The sequence below is a fragment of the Myotis brandtii genome, unplaced genomic scaffold, assembly GCF_000412655.1.
Source record: "Myotis brandtii unplaced genomic scaffold, ASM41265v1 scaffold246, whole genome shotgun sequence".
Lineage (NCBI taxonomy): Eukaryota > Metazoa > Chordata > Mammalia > Chiroptera > Vespertilionidae > Myotis > Myotis brandtii.
The window spans coordinates 220,914-237,885 of NW_005359310.1; the positions used below are offsets into that span (position 1 = coordinate 220,914).

The 16,972-nt window shown below is 59.8% G+C and overlaps 1 protein-coding gene across 1 annotated transcript in view; it reads right to left on the bottom strand.

The window, feature by feature from the left end:
• The window catches only part of CCDC12 (coiled-coil domain containing 12), a 33,773-nt gene that overhangs the window by 4,250 nt on the left and 12,551 nt on the right, over positions 1 to 16,972 (bottom strand). Inside the window, exon 3 of the mRNA XM_005867201.2 lies at positions 4,618 to 4,685. Coding sequence (XP_005867263.1) covers positions 4,618 to 4,685 — 68 coding nt within the window. The remainder of the gene's footprint in view (positions 1 to 4,617; positions 4,686 to 16,972) is intronic.

Genomic DNA, 16,972 nt, shown 5'->3' on the forward strand with positions numbered 1-16,972 from the left:
CACACTCAGGGCAGGGCCGATGGAGAGGTTATGGCTCTACCCTGTCACACACAGAGCAGGGCCCGTGGGGGGGGGGGGGGGGGGGGCGGACACGACTGTGCCAGGACCCTGAGCGGCACACACCCATGCCCTCCCCTGCCCGGGCCTCAGCACAGCAGCTGGACTGAGGGAGGACACGGCAGGGGACAGGGAGGTGCCAGAAGCCCCTGGAAAAACGCTCAGCAGACCCCAGCTCCCACTGTCCCTGTGGCCCCTGGAGCTGGGCACTGGTCAATCATGAACACCTGGGTCCCGGTCAGTGGACTGTCCCATTCTGGGCCTCAGCTTCCACATCTGCAAACCAGGAGGCAGGCTATGCTGGGTGTCAGGTCTGTCAAGCCAGGTTCAAGGCCCCCGGACTCACTGTGAGAGCTGAAGACACTGCCCCTCCCACCCCACCCCCGGCACAGCCAAAGGGCAAGCCTCTGGGAGAGGTCCTGGGCACAGGGTTCTGCTCAGGCCTGGCCTTTCCGATGCAGGGCTGCGGCTTGTTTAAGCCCTCCCGCCCTCCGCAAACAACTTAAAAAGCCTGACAACAGACACAGGGGTGGGAAAAGCTAGGTTCACAGCTGTGAGCATGCCACTCAGTTTCTTCTTGTATTACTATTATCTATTACTGTATTCTAGAGGCCCGGTGCATGAGTTCACGCCAGAGAGAAAGGCGGCTTCCCGACTGACTACCTGGCCCACCTCCCGACCAATGGATCTGAGCGTCCACACTGCGTGGCAGGCGTCCGGCCCGGCCCTGCCCCCTCTTCATGCCACAAGTCTCACCCTCAGGGCCTGCCCTCTCTTCTCTCCCCGGTGCTCTCAGGGCCGCTCCCCCGGCACTCCCGCGCACGCAGCCTGCCCTGCACCCTGGAGAGGCAGAACTGGGCAGCCCCGCGTGGCCTGGGGGCCAGAGGGACAGTGGTGAGAGGCGCTCCTCAGTCACAGCCCTGGACACCAGCTCCGCCGGGCCATCAGCTCCTGAGCCCAGAAGGCTCTCTTTCCCTGAACGTCCAGAGACGCAGGAGCTCTTCCCGAACACCCCGCCCGCAGCACGTCTGCTTTAGCCTGTAGGCCTGGCACATGGAGACACTCCCTGTCCCCAACGTAATCAAGGCCTGGAGCCCATGGAAAGGCGAGGCCACAATCCCAAGTGGGACCACCACTGCTCCAGGCCTGCCCCCGTCCTCCCTTCAAGTCACATTAAAATGTTCCAAGCCCAAGGCTGTTTCCATGGTCACTGCCGCTGGCTGTTCCCTGGCTGTTCACGGAGCTTGCAGGCCGAGGACAGGAATGTCCGGGTCCCCACGCGGGACTGATGGGACTGGGGGGCTCATTGTTCTCTATCAGACAGGGGCCAAAGGAGGAGGGGCTGCTCTCCCTCTCGGATGGGAGGCCTTCGAGGCGTCACCAGCGTGAATGTGGTTTCCTCACCTCAGGGTGGACCACACCCGCCCCACCGAGGGGAAGACTGGGTGAGAAGGGCTCTGGCAGCACTGAAGGTCATGACATACAAGATCAAGACTTATTTCCAGGCAGCAGGACCCAGCCACCCTCCCCCACAGTCAGGGCCAGTCTGCTTCCCACGGTTTCCATGACACACCATCCCGAAACCAGTCCTCTCTTGGTTCAGTTGCCCACATCCCAGGGCCCACTCCTGAGCAACAGGATCAGGAAAAACAGGGTGACAGCAGGTGTCTGAGCTGCTGCCTCAGCACAAATCCTGGAGCTATGGTCCAGCCCCCTGCCCACGGTCCAGCCCCCTGCCTACGGTCCAGCCTCCTGCCCACGGTCCAGCCCCCTGCCTACGGTCCGCCCCCTGCCTATGGTCTGGCCCCTGCCTACGGTCCAGCCCCCTGCCCACGGTCCAGCCCCCTGCCCACGGTCCAGGCCCCTGCCCACGGTCCAGCCTCCTGCCCACGCTGGGACACCCTGGCCTGGAGCAGGAGGCGGGGAGGGAGCCGCTCTGGGAGGCACCACTAGAATGGGGCAATGTTTGCCAAGTCAAGCTGACGTCATGATCTGCGAGTGAGCACACCCTGCTTCAGACACCATCCTGGGACCCAACCCGCAGAGGAGAGAGGGCCTGGCATTTACCAGCCTAAAGGGTGTGGGCGCCAGGCCAGGTCTGGGCTGGGCCTCAGCTGGCGGGACCTCTCTCCACGTGGAGCTGGAGAACTAGTTTTCCACCCGGAGAAGGCAGGTTGGTACCACTTTCTCCACAGGCCAGGACACAGGATGCGACAGCCACGCCAGGGAGAGCCACTGTCCCTGAGCAGTGACTGCTCCAGCTGGGGTAGACGTGATCCAAAGCAGAGGGAGGCGGCGGCTGTGGGGCCCCTTACGAAGGAGTGCCAACACCTCCCCTCTCCGCAATCACAAGCCCGGCCTAGACCCGCCTCATGCACAGACCAGCCAACCTGCCACGGGGAGTGACTGAGGCTTAGAAAGCAGAGCAGCTGCACGAAGCCCTCTGCAGCCGGCTTCCCAAGGGCAGGCTGCAGTGAACCTTTTACATCAGGACACTGGGCAGGTGGCTGAACAGACAGAGGGCCTGTGGGACAGAGGCAAGAGCACCTCCTTTTGGGGCAGCACTTCTCCTTTTGAGGGAGGTGGCGGCGGAGGGGCTGGGTTAGAGAGGAGGCATGGCCGCCCTGCAGAACAAGCCACAGGAGGGCAGGTCCAGCCCAGAGAAGAAGCAGGGACCCTCTGGGGGTGGGGACATGTCTTTCTCAGAGTGGAGCCTGGGCCGGTCGACCTAGAGGGGCCGACTCCCCCATGGGGATTTGGTTGTATGAGGACGGGACAGGATTTATCGCAAAGGGAGCAATAAAACTTAAAAAAAATTTGGGATCTAGAGAATCCATGCAATTCCCATCAAAATCCTAGCAAGCTTTTCCATAAATATGAATGATCAGATCCCACAAGGATAAGGAAAGGCAAAGGCGTGTGGACAGCAGGATCCTGGCCTCCTCGGCAGACGGGCAGGCGCCTGGGCAGAGGGAGGTGGTGACTGCCCAGCACAGGCTGAGGGGTGAGGCCCGGGGCGCCTGCTCCAACGCGACTGGAGTCCATCTCCTCAGCCACAGACTGAGGCAATGCCTGCCCCACAGCGTATCTGGGCCGACAACGGGACCTGCTAACGACGCCACGTGTTTGCTGAGGGCCATCTATCGCACGCAAGGGAAGCTCTACAGAGGGTCCTAACCACCCGTTTCTTGGTCACATGTGCTTATTTCCACCCTCACCCACCCCCTCGCTGTTCTCCCAACTCCTGTCCCATTTGCAAAGTTAGCAGAGACCTTACGCAAAAGTTAACTGCCTTTTCCGGGTGTGTCTGGAGCCCTCAGCTCTCAGGAGGAACCCAAAGTTTCCTCCTTCTGCCCAAAGCCCCAGCCCAGCCAGGTAACAGCGATGGCGTGCGCTCCACTCCCCAGAAAGGAAGCCAGTTTGCTTCCCCATCTCAGCTGAAGATATGCAGGTGGAGAGGCTCAGGAAAAAAACGCGACCCGCCCAAGGACGTGTGAACACACTTGGTAAACAGCCAAGCCAGGTGCAGGCACACATCCCTGTGAACTTGAAATGGCCCTGGCTCCTCTGAGATGGGCTTCTGAATGGGGCAGAGAGGAGGGGCCTGCACCTGGGGAGGGTTCCACTTACTCTGGTGAAGGCGACATGAGGCCGTGGCATCAGGAAAGCGTGCTCCCAGGTGCCGGCCGAGCCCCTTAGGGAGCACCCCTCCCCTCCTGTGCACCCCCTCAACCAAGAGCCCACGGAGCCCAGCTTTCTCAGGGCACCAAGACCTACCCCCATGTGAGCAGGAGCCTCCACAGGCCTGTGCCTGAAGGAAACGGCTCAGGGCAAAGGCCACCAAGGCCACCTGTCCACGCAGACACCAGGTCTGGCCCAAGCAGAGCTCCACAGCTGCTCGGTGGCCCCAGCTCAGGGCTGGGCAGGAAGTGCTAACAGACACGAAGCTTACCCGGCTCACGAGGACCAACCACCCAGCCCCTCCCTGCCCTCCACATGCTTCCGAAACCTGTCCCAGAATCTCTGTTGGAGGTTCCAGCTCTCATGTGCCTGCAACCACAGGGCGAGGGAGCCTTGTGTAGGCAACTTTACCAGACCCAACCAGACGACGGGATTTGGCAAAATAAGATCAATCCTGTAGGTGAGCTACTGAGGGGGACGAGAGGACAGAAAGAGCGGAGGCTGAGCTCTACAGGAAGCCGAATGTCGGGGGACAAGGAAAGGAGTGCCAGGCTGGGACAGCTCAGGTGACGTGTGGGAAACACTGAGTGGCCCCAGCCCGCTGGCCCCGCTAGCTCACACACCAGGGAGGCTTGGAGCCAGGTCTGCAGGTGCTGTAGAGCCGAGCCACGCGAGGGCTTGGAGAGCGAGGAGGCAGAACGTGGGGTCAGCAGGAAAGGCTGGGCTGAGCGTCACAGGGCCAGTGGGGGCGGGTGCAGGTCTGACCGGGCAGAGGGGCCGGTGAGGAAGGAACGGCGGAGGCTGAACGCAGAGTGGGAGGACGTGAGAACCAACAGGGGCTGGAGCAGAGGAGGGCAGGGAGCTGCGAGCGGGCATTACCTGTGCTTCTCGCCCTCCTCCTCCCCTTCTCGAAGCTGCTTGGTCTTTGGCTCCGCATCTTCCTTGTCCTGCAAAGGAAGGGAGAGAACCAGCTGCTCAGATGAACGTGCCTACTTCCAGCCCACAGCGCCCGGGCAGCGAATGAGGAATAGGAGATCTCGGAGGCAGACCCAGGCCAGCAGCTGCAGCCTCCGAGCAGGCACGGCCGCTGTCACTGCCGCCACAGCGCTGGTGCCTCCCTCCTCGCCCTCAACTCCCGGCAGAATTCAGAACCCACCACCCAGTCCAGGCCAAGGCCCAGAGGCCCTCGGACCACTAGCAGGGGGAGCCAGGAGGCTTCAGGTGCTACAGAGGGCTCACACTGGCAGGCCATCAGCACCTTCCTGGGTCTGAATAGCTCCACCCGCTGAGCTGGGAGACTAGGGAGGAGCAGCCACCAGCAATCCGGGAGGTCAGGCCCCGGGCCTTCGCTCCAGAAACACCTCTGTGGTTCCCGTCAGGAGCAGCATAACTCAACCTCAGACCAGGCCTGTAACCACTCACCCCTGCAATGTCCTCGGGAAACGGGGGGAAGGGGGACTCGTTGCAATTCCTATGGGAAAAGCTTCTGTAATCTGTCTTCCTGCTGCCCCCGACCGGTCTGTGAGTCTAGAGGTCATTCTCATCGCAGCCTTGACAGTATGCCTGCTCTCAGGAGCACAGGCCCCACAGGAGGGCACTGCCAGGCTCCCAGCTGCAGCGAAAGCTCTGTTGGGCTCCCCCGCACTCAAATGTGCACGCAGGGTGTGTGAGCCTCCATGTCTGTCCGAATGCATGACCTGCCCTCGGAGCACGTGGGAGGCTCCAGAATAGAGCCTGTCCAGGATCTGCCTGCACAAGGGGGAGCCCCCCAGGGGGTCAGTGTCACTTCCTCCCCAAGGACCTGCCTTGACGCACGGCAGGGTGCTGAGGAGACAGCGGGAAGCCTCCACAGGGACTGCTGTGACGAAGACAAGAGCGAGCTGGCACAGACACACACATCAGAACTGACAGCTGCTTGCCCTGTGCTCCTAGGAGTCGAGTGTGCCCCCACGAGGGACACTGGCTTTGAGTCACTTCCTGCCAGCGTTCACCACGCTGACCCCGAGAGCGAGCCGAACTGCCACTCCCAGGCCACAGCCTATGGAGAGAAGACGCCGAAGCCAGGTGGAGGCCTGGCCCAGGTGGGGGTCGAGATGTGAACAGACTGAGATGCCTCCTCGCTCTCTCAGCCGGCAGCTTGGTCTCTGGGGACAGGCAGCAGGAAGGAGTGACAGCAGCTAGAGAGGTCAACATGGTTCTACGGGGGAGGGGTTCCTACCGAGGGTGGGCAGGATGGGGAGACAGGAGGAAGGAGGACGTTCTGGGAGGGAGGGGAGCACAGCTGAAGCAGAGGCGGGCGTGGCCTGAAGCACACACAGCAGCAGCGTGAAGGTGAAGGTGAATGTCGGCAGGCTGCCAAGGCAGGCGGGGCTGACACAGAGAGGAGGAGAGGGGAGACGGGGTGCTGATGGAGGGGGGACCAGAGGACTTCCGGGAGCCTGCCCACCAGGGGGCAGCAGGAGGGCGAGAGGCATTCACAGGGATGGCCAAGAGGGAATGGAGAGCCTCGTAGCTGAGAAACAAGCCAGGCTTCTCCACAGGCCCCAGGGCTGCTGGGCCGACCCACACACCCTCCCTGACGAAATGCTGGCCGATGAAGCCAGCCCGAAGCAGGACATGCAAACAAGCTCCTTGCCCCTGCCAGCCGCAGGCTCCCTGAGGGCCAGAGGTGCTTGCCAAGGGGACGGGGTGATGGTGCTTCCCGTGGCGAGGAAGGACCAGAAGGAAGAGAAGAGGAGGCTCAGCTTCCCCCAAGCGGCTGCTGGGCAACTCCCCCCACCTCCCGAAGGCTCCCTTCCACGGGGCTCACCTGGGCCAGCTGGCAGAGAGGCGGGGACTGCGGGAACAGCCTTTGGGAGCACCCTTCCCAGCCCTGAGCAAGGGCCACTCAGCAGCCGTGCCGCCACCACCTGGAATCCCAGAGACACGCAAGTGCCTGGCAAAGGCCAAGTTATTCATTAATAAAATGGAAAACACCCAACTATCTAAAGAACATTTTTAAATGCCCAGCAGTCTGGTGGGTGGGGTGCAGCATTAGCTCTGCAGACAGGGTGAGGGTAAGGAGGGCCCCAGTCTGGGTGCAGTGCCATGAGCAGGGACTCAAGAACAATGAAGATACACGCGTGGGCAAGGGCAGGTGACCAGAGACACAGGCCCCACAAACGTGCGGGCACGGGACCCAGTCTTCCTGCTGAACAGCGATGCAGACAGGACAGCTTTTAAGCGCTACTGGCCTAGGTCACAAGGCAGGACCCTCCCTGCCTGGGAAGGGGCAGCGGTGCAGACAAGCCTCACAGTCCCCCACCCCCAGCCTGGGAGGCTCAGGCTCAGAACTGAAGGGCTGGCAGGACAACCGCCGTCAGAAAAAGGGAAGGACTTGCCCAAGGTCACAGAGGTCCTCCCGACACCCTGCACCCTCACCAAGGGGATGAGAGTCAAGAGTGGCACTTGGTTCTAGAAACAGCCCCGCCCCCGCCCTCTCCCATGCTCCCACCTGCAGAGCTGGCCATGTGCACTCAGACCTGGCGGACACTCGTGGGAGGAGCACAGGCAGGCGGGGCCTCAGGTGCACAGAATCTCAGGGGATCTAGAGACACCCCACCCACCCCAGACCCTTAAATGCAACTCACTGCCGAACGCCCCTTATACACACCCCTCCCAGGTCCCCGGGCCTCTCCTTCCTTCCCAGTCCTGTTCGCACCCCCCTCTCCTACACCACCTCCAAGCCTGGGCACAGACCTGCCAGCTCTCTATGCCCGGGGACTGGGGGAGGGAGGAGGGAGGTCTGACCCTCCTGGGCAGGCAGTGATGGGGGCAGGCTGCAGGCCCCTGACTCTGGGCCCCTGTGCCCACCCGGCCCTGCAGCTGGCGAATTCCTTGAGGACAAATGCTTCTCATCCATCTGTGCCCATGGGCCTGACACGGCCTCGAGGGGGCACAGCATAGTGTGAGCTGCGGGCTCTGGGCCAGAACTCAGGTGTCAAGCCGTGCTTCCTGCTGCTGTGCTGTGACCTCGGTTTCCTTGTCTATGAAAATGGGACGAGCAGCCTGATGTTATGCACGGGTGCAAAAATGAATGGCCTGGGCCAAGGAGAAGACCTGCGGCTGGGTGGACGAGGCAGCAGACCCCGGGGGCAGGAAGGAAAGGGCTGCACAGACGCTTCTGGACAACAGGCCAGACTGTTTGTGTCTGCAAAGGTCGTGCTGAGCTTTCACTTTCTCCCCTCACCTGCTCTCTGCAGCCCCAGCCGGTGGGAGTGTGTAACTTCTGACGTCGGACAGTCTGCACGGGGGTCGATCTGACTCCCCACACGGTGCTTCACCAAGAATCAGACTCAGAGGCGGGCAGAGGGTCACTGCTCTCCCGTGGGGCGGGGCGAGCAGTCCCTAAAGGCTCACGAGCAGAGGGAGCCAAAGGCAGGGAGCTGGAGGCTGGAGGACAGTAGGAAGCTGGGGATAGGGCTGCAGATAAGAGCCGGAACGGGGTCAGTGGCAGTGGGATAGGACAAGGGGTGCCTGAGTGCTCTGAGGAACAGGGAGGAGTCTGAGGCAATGGAAGTCTGACCATGACTCACTGGGAGAATGAGGTGCCTTGGACTAAAAAGGTGATGGCACTCAGGGGACAAAAAGGAAGGGGGTGGCCGCTTTCAGGCAGGCTGGGCGAGGCCTGATGCCTGGAGTCTGACGAAGGCCCGTGCAGACAAAGGCCGAGGGTCCCGGTCCCGTGCCTGGCAAGGTGTCCGGGCAGTGGAAAAGAGGGCTCCCTCCTCGGCAGAGGCAGGGTGGGCCCCCCATCAGCACCCCATCACAGGGCCTGCACCAGATGACTGCTGCCGTCCTGCCTGTGGCCAAGGAAGGCGGGGAGCTGGCCCCAAGCCAAGTCTGTCTTATTCTTGCCACAAGTGCCCCTGGGAAGCCAGCCATGCTCCAGAGACGGCAGATACCCCCCAGCAGATTATCAGGCGGCACCCACACTGGGTGCTGAGAAAAAAGAACGAGTGAGCACCGAGTGTTCACAGACCAGGGTGGGCACCCAGCCTTGGTGCATGGACAGGATCCTAGAGGTCAACGACCAGACACACACAGGCCAGCTGGGAAGGCTCATTTCCTGGAGTAAAAACCCACAGTTCTTCAGCTTCTCAAGGGGGTAGTGACCCAGAGGAGGAAAGGGAAGTGTCAACAGCATGGTGTGGGGGGTGAGGTGGATCTCTGGCTGGCACAGGGGGTGCAGGGGAGGGCAGCAGAGGGAACAGCTAGCACTGTGAGTGTGCCCAGGCTTAAAGGGCCCCTGCTCCTGCTCCATGGCCCCAACAGGAAAGCAGCCCTTGCAAGGTCACTCCAAGGTCCTCACACACAGCCAGCCTGGAACAGCTCCCCTAGGCAGCCAGGCAAGGCTCCAAACTCCCGTGGGGCCAACCCCGTAGGGGGGCTGTGGTGTGGAGGCAGCCAGGCAACACGCCTGGACAGGCAGGTGGTCAGTCAGCCTCAAGTCCGCTGCTGACCAGTGGCGGGACCTCTGGAGGCGGTTTCCTCCCCTGTGCGCGGGGGTCGGTGCTACTTCTGCAGGGGCTGAGGGTTAAACAAGGTAACCGGAGTCCACGGTCTCATGCAGGACCCACGTGACACCCACTGTGGGAAATGGCATCCTGGGGGTTCTGACCCCTGATGTCCGTCAGCAATGGGCCTGACTTGAACCCTGACCCTTGCTGCATCTTCCAGGAAACCAGATGCTCCCCGTTTTCACCACCACCACCCTGCCCTAACCCCCATCCCCAAACCCAAGAAAGCAGGCACCCTGCTGACTTCCGGGAACCACAGAGACTGAACAGGTACCAGGATCCAAGGCCCAGGTCCAGCCTGGGACACAGAGGCCCATTACTGTCAGACCAGCCATCAGAAAAAGTGATCTACAGCTGACATTTTAAATGTAGCAACGTGCAAGCGGAATAGTACTTTATTTTTTGCCAAGTTTCTGTAGATGACAAACTTTTGATTTTTAAAAATGAGGCTCAAATGAAGAATGACCCGATTCCCTCAGGGATGAGTGCCCAGAGGCCCCGGGCCGGAGGAACAGGCACACCTGTGAGCTTCCCCACAGCCTAGCTCTGCACCCACAAAACCCCGGTGGGTTTCGGCGCTTCCCTGTGCGGGCTGCAGGCTGCACCATGTCAGCAGGCCTCTCTTCCAGGCAGGCCTCTGACAACTGTCCCCGGCACCGAGGCAGCTGGGGGTGCCGTCACCAGGTTCTGCGTCCCTCTGTCTTCCCTCCTAGATGGGATGCTCCAGAGGCCTGTCCGTCACTGCTCCCCAGCACCTGGCACACAGCAGCAGGTGGAGCAACAGTGAATGGGTGAATGAATGAACCTCCCCCACACTGGGAGAGGCAGGGCTCACAGGCAAATCCCCCTGAGAGAGAAAGTTCTCCCCCACCTTGTCTGAGCCTCCCAGCAGCGCCGGACTCCCAGCAGGCCTGCCCCACGGACCCAGGGGCTGAGGCTCAGCGACGCCTACCTCAGGTCTGTGTGTGTCAGACCACACGCTTCTTCAGTTTGGGGACGCAGACAACTGGAAGCCTAGCTCCCTGCTGCCACACATCTGCTCCTTCGCCCGTAACATCTGCCCTACCCCCCTCCAACATCACCTTCTTCCCCTGTCAAAGGAGGGAAATCCCAACCATGCCCCGTCTCAGGGTGTGGTAGGGACCACCGCTAACCAGGTTCCCAGGACCAGGGAAGCTCTGCAGAGGGCTGGACCCAACTGCCATTCATCTCTGCAACAACAGCAGTCATGACAGTACGCCAGGCAGTTAATTACTTGGTTAATTAAATTATCAGTGTTACGTAAGCAGTCACCCAGGAATCTAGTAAGGTCAGCACTGCGTTCTCGGTTCGCACATGAGAAAAACGGGGTGCAGTTAACCCACCCAGGCTCACACACTCGGTGCTGTCAGGGCCCAAGGGTGAGGGTGGGCTCAGGTCTAGACTGCCCAGCGCCCTGCTCGAACCCGACTCCCCCTTCACACACACAGGTGGTCTCACTGGGATCTCATGGCACCTCAGCCACAAGCCAACTTCACAACCACCAGGGCTGACATCTCCTCTTGGTGACACGCCAGAGGGGCATGACCAAGCCACCAGGAGCAACTCCCACCCAGAAAAGCACCCCGAGGAGATAAGAGCGGATGATTCCTCTGTGGCTCTCGTCAGCGGGAGAGCGGGAGCTACGAGGCGAGTCCGGCCTGCCGGGCACCATTAGGCAGGTCAGCTGCTCTGCAACCGCCAGAGTGGTCCCTAAAATAGCAACCTGATGGGCGGCGCTGTGAAGATGACCCACAAGGGACACAGAGCCCACACCCATGACCATGAGCTCAACCGTGGCCAAGGACTTCACAGGCTCACACAACACAACTGTGGAGCATTTCTGCACTTCCTTTAATTCTGAAGTCAAAATGATTTAATAACGAAATGACTTAAAAACAAAAGCAACTCGAGGAACCCAGCTGTCTGGCGCTCACTGTCTTGACATTACTCACACCCTGAACAGACCCTCCTGGCCTTCGCCTGGCTCAACAGGAAAGCAGGAAACCATGGCTGGCCCTCACGCCCAACACAGCCGAGGCAATGTCTTATGACCTTTCTCAGGCTTTAAAACACACACAAAAAAAACACTAACCAGCAATGCTGAGAGGAGAGGAGGGAAGACACACCTGCACACACCAGGTCCCTCCTGCAACCCAAACTGGGCCCAGAGGCCCAGCCAGTAGCTGCACTGCAGGCCGCATGCCCTCCCATCAGGCCACACATCCCCCAATTCAGGGAGAACATTTCAGTTGAGAAATTAACTGATGGTGACACGAGGTCACCTCCCACCCTCTCACCCGGCCCCACCACTTCCCTTTTTCTGGAGGGCACAACGCCTCCTGCCACGAAGCCCACTCACCACCACCAGGACTTCCTCTCCATGGTGGGACGAGAGGAGGAGCGAGAGTCACAAGCAGATGTCCAGGTATCAGTCCTCCTCATGGAGCTCTGGGCGTGGCCCGGACCCCCTGCCCATCCTCACAGTGGGCAGCCGAGTCATCAGGCCGGGAGGCCCAGCTGGTCCGTCTGGGGGAATGGAACCGCCACCCAGACTCTCTGGTCCTGAGGACACGCAACTGATGTCTGACCTGCCGGCTAGAGAGCAAACAGGCTTCCCCTAGCACAGGAGCCGGCAGCAGACAGGGTTCTGAGGCTGAGCCCGTTACTGTGTTCACCAGCCTTGGGCCCAATGGAAAGAGCAAGCTGAACACCCCAGGGAGCGGCTCCTGAAAGTGACACCCTTACCTCGCACACACAGCCTAGGCACACAGGCCTGCTGACACCAATCCTGGGCTCCCCCGCAGAGCTCCCCAGAGCTGCCAACAGACCACATCAAGCCTCCTGTGGGCCACAGCACAGCACTGGCTGACCCGGCCTGTGACCAACTAAAATGAGCAGCTCTTTCCCATGTGGACAAATGTCAAAGCACCCCCAGCCCGTGTGTAAATAGCAGACTCTGGGAACTCAGTTATCTGACCAGATTCACACCGTGAAGCTCCTCCGCTGCCATGACTGCCGCCGGCAGACTTTCAAGTCAGTCTCTGGACTCTTCCCAAAGGGCAAGCCTGCTTTTCCCTGAGAAAATCCTCAGCCAACTCCCATACGCTGCCCAGTTCCTTCCTCTCTCCATTCAGATACTTGCAGAGCGTCTCTGGGCTTGTCGTCTGGCAGACAAGAGGGTGCCGAGGCATGACTGCTGCCCTCAGGGAGCGCAGGGGCAGGTGGAAGAGGAAGCGGCCTGTCCGACTACCTGACTTCCTGGCGCTCTGGGAGTGCCCAGTGACTAACAGCTGAGAAGAGGACACCTGGGCTCAGCTCCCTGAGGGCAAGCAGGCGTCCCTGCTGGGAAGAGGGAGCGGCAGGGCAGGGAGTGCTGGGTGACGGAAGGAGGGGAAGGCCAGCCCGGCTCCAGACTGGAGCCCACAGCACTGAGAACCAGCATGAGTCCGGGGACGGACAGGGAGGCGGCAACATGGGATTAGCGTGTTATTTATGAAGAACATTCAGAAAATACCAGAAAGGAAAGGGCAAAGGTCACTGGTGGAAGCCACTGGGAAAAAAGGAGCTGGAAATGATGGAGAGCCACCTTCCCAGCCCAAGTCCATCACAACAGCCACTCGGCAGTGGGTGCTAACCAGGCCTGGGGGCCAGCCTCCCATCCTTCCATCCCAACACAGGCTCCAACATGGGACCTGAGCTAGAAAAGCAAATTGTTTACAAGTCTATTCCCAGGCAAGCCAGGGGTTTACGGAGCAACAAAGTGTGCTGCGCCTAGGAGCTATTTTAACCTCTTTTCAGCTGCTTCTCGGAGTGTCACAGTCTAAGAAGTCAAGGTAAGACAGCTGTCTCCTCCCTGGTGTGATCTACAAGTGATAAAATCCTAATTAAAACCAAATTTACACTGCAAGTCAGAACTGGCACATCTGTGGGAGAAATATCGCTGAAACAAGCTCTTTTAATCCTCAGCTACGCACATCTACTTCCTGTGGGAGCACCGTGTGTTGTTAACCATGTGCTGGGCTGAGGGTGAGAAGGCACTCTCCCCTCCTAGGCTGCAGGGGCGTCACACAGGGAGCCCAGGTGATGGCCGGGTGAGTCCTCATCAGTGGGCAACAACCACGTAGGGTGATGAGGACAGTGGAGCCTGATGCTCCCCCCATTCCCGTCACCGCAGTGTGAGGCCATGGAACCCCACTGCTCAGATGAGGCCCACTTCCCCACCCCCACCGAAGAAGGGCACATGCCTCCCTGCACGTAGGCCCTTCTCTTCCCTCCGTTCACCCAGCTGCCACCAGTGTCACCCAGAGGAAGACCCAGCCCTTGCCCCTGAGCTGCCCAGTTTAGAAGGGCATCTCCTACACGAATGCAGAGAACATGAGTCCAAGTCAGAAAAGGCTAGCCGCAGTGTGTGGGGTGGGGGGCTTACACAGTTGATCTCCCCAAGTTCAGACCACCTCCACTCTGGCCTGCCCTGCTCTGCTCCTGCCCCTCTCCCGGTTCCACGCCTCCAAACAGCTATTGCCCCACCAGCCTCCACTCAGCCCCTCTGCCGATTTACACAGAGAGCCCAAGTGGGGGCATGACCCCTATGCCAACCAGTGAGATAAAGCGGAGACCGTGCATTCACAGTGGGCTCAGAAGCCCCCTCCTCCATGCAGCCTTCTGTGTGCTAGCGTCACCCCCACCCCGTGCCCTGCTGCCAGCCCTCCCTCCAGGACGCCCCTCCATGGCGTAGAGGAGCACGCTGTATTATGGCTGGTGGCACACGGCTTAGTTTTCCTGCTGATCCCAGACTGCCCTCACACAGCAGGCACTCCATAGTAAGAGTAAGGCCGGTGTAGCTCGGTGGTTGAGCATCGACCTATGAACCAGGAGGTCACAGTTCAATTCCTGGTCAGGGCACATGCTCCAGATTTGGGCTCCGTCCCCAGTGTAGGGCCAGCAGGAGGCAGCCAATCAATGGTTCCCTCTCATCATTGATGTTTCTCTCTCTCTATCCCTCTCCCTTCCTCTCTGAAATCAATAAAAAAATTTTTTTTAAAAAATAAGAGTAACACCAGTGGGTGCAGAAGAAGGGCCAGGTAACTTACTCCTCACCCCAGAGGGCCCCACACTCACCCCCACTCCCTAAGAGAGCCCTGCACCCAGGCTGGAGAGCCCTGCTCTCAGGGATCAAGCAGGTGCTTTCTTTAGGACTCAATCAGCCTGTGTGATTCAAGAGGTACCACCGGAACACACCGTGCAGGGGGGGGCGCTGTCCTTGAAAGGACAGATGTTTTCTGCTCCAGCCACACGCCTCCTCTAGACAGAACAGCTCTTTCCAGCCCTGAGTCAAAGCAGCCCTGGAGTGTGGCTTTTACTCCCCACAGGGCGTCGTTACCACAGCAACTGCATTTCCTCTTGGAATTCTTTCAAAAATTCAAGCTGTAGATTCCCACCAAAACAAAACCGGAGAGAAACCAGGGGAGCGGGGAGCTGGGATTAAGGGAAGGCCCTTGAGGGAAGGAGGCCACACATGAGGCTCTGGCCAGGTCAAGCACAGGCGGGGCCTGACGGCAGAGGTCCGATGGCAGGTGTATTAATCCAGAAGCACAGACACCAAGGGCAGGCGTGCTGCCTAGAAGTTTATAGGCCAGGGGTGTGACGACACCGCGACCTGCCCAGTTAGGAATTTATCATCAGATCACCGGGAGGCCCTCCAAACTTCCAGAGATTCCGCCTAAAGCCTGCAGGGCGAGCCTCAGGGCACGGAGCCGGCTTCACCTTTGCTGTCTAAACTTGGTAGCTGGGACCTCATCCAGCCCTGGGGCTTCATCCATCTGAGCCCAGATCCTGCCTGCCGCCTCTCTCCACGGAGAGCTCTAACAGTCACCTAGGCTCACACAGCCAAGCCAGACCCGGACGTCCCCTTCAAAACCACTCTGCCCTGCAGGGCTCATCTCAGAAGCAGCACCCTCACCGCCCATCTACCCAGTAGCCCTGGGAGGGCCACTGCCTCACAGGGGGACAAATGCAGCCACCTCCAACCTCCACAGTCAGGCCTCCAAGGGCTCCCCACCCCCATTATGGAGTGGGGTCCAACCTCAGGGGCCCCGCCTCCCAGGCCCTCTCTGTTCTCAACCCCACCCTGCCCCCCAACCCTTCACTCCAATCCTGCCACCCAGAGATCCTTTCTGGCCCTCAAAAAGCCAAGCTAGTTCCCTGCTCAGCCAGAAATGCTCTTCCCTAGATCTGGGCATCCCCTCTGCCACTTGCCTCCTCCCTGCCCCACCCCCATCTCCCACACCGAGATCCTTCCATGCTCACAAGTTCCTGACTTTACCCCCTTTTACACGCACACTGTCAGCCACCCTCCTGTGGGAGCCCCGTGAGGCAGGCCCCTGGCACTCGCTGGTGCTCAACAAACATGTGCTTGGGGGCGGCTGCAGAGTTCCCCCAGTGAAGACGGCAGCCATGCTCCAGGGAAAGGAGGTGCTCAACTTCCAGCGACAGAAAGCCAACCATCTGCGGAACTTAAAAAATGCTTGGACTTCTAGGCTCTACACCAAGATCTACACCCAAGATAGAAGGTCTGGGGTGGGGCCAGAGAAGAGATTGCAAACTGTTCCCCAGGTGACCCAGAGGCACAGGGAGGTCTAAGAACCTGACTGAGCAAACATCTTCATTTCACACGAGTCAAGGCCTCAGCGAGATGACTCAATGCAAAGTGCCAATACTGGATCATCAACAGGCGTCCGTGCTGGGAGCCCCACATGCCCGCCCACAAGGCACTCCCTCTCATTGGCCGAGAAAGTCGGTCCTTGGGAAGAACAGGGACCGACTGCACACCCCATCTTGGCTGCAGCTCTGCAAATCCACTTTCTCGCTAATCCAATCCTTCACACTAAAAGGAAATTTCGCCTTCAAAGAATCAGGGCTCTGCCGAAAAAGCCAGGGGACAGGAGGACATCCTCTTTGCTTCCAAAGGAAACAGGGCCAGCGGCACCCACGGTCACTCAGCAAAGAGGACTGGAGGACCACCCCAACCTCCCCCCTTAGAAAGGGCCGGTGTACAAGGCCCCGAGCTAGACACTTCACAGACACCCTCCCCGCGCTCTGAGCTACTGAGGAGGTCAGGAGCTGTCTCGATTTTTCAGACAAGGAGAGGAAGGCTCAAAGTTTAAAGATCTGTTCTGAGTCCCACAGATGTAATGAATAGAGCTGAGATTTAAACCACATCTGCCTGGCTCCAAAGCCCACTCGCTCCACTGCGCCACGCGGCTCCCACCAGGTAACCTGATGGCAATTTCTGTCTGTGATGGAGACCTGCTTTGAGGGCTAGAGAGGGACACGGGGACAGAGCTCTGCATCGCCAGGAGATCCCTTCAGCCCCAGGTTTCCTGGTCGATTAAACAGGGACAAACCAAGAGCTGCCTCAAAGGGTACACTGAGACCCCGTCACACACTGCCAGGTAAATGCTGACAGCCAGCCTGCAAAAGGCCCCACACAGGACCTCCTCAGCTGACTCTGCAGCCAGGCTGTGGGCATGGGGAGGTGCCACATGGGGGTGGAGGCAAAGGCAATTCCTGAGGGGTGAGCAGGATACAGACAAGTCAGACTCCTCACCCAGCACACTGGGCTCTTCCCTACCCACCCCCCACCGCCCCCAACACTC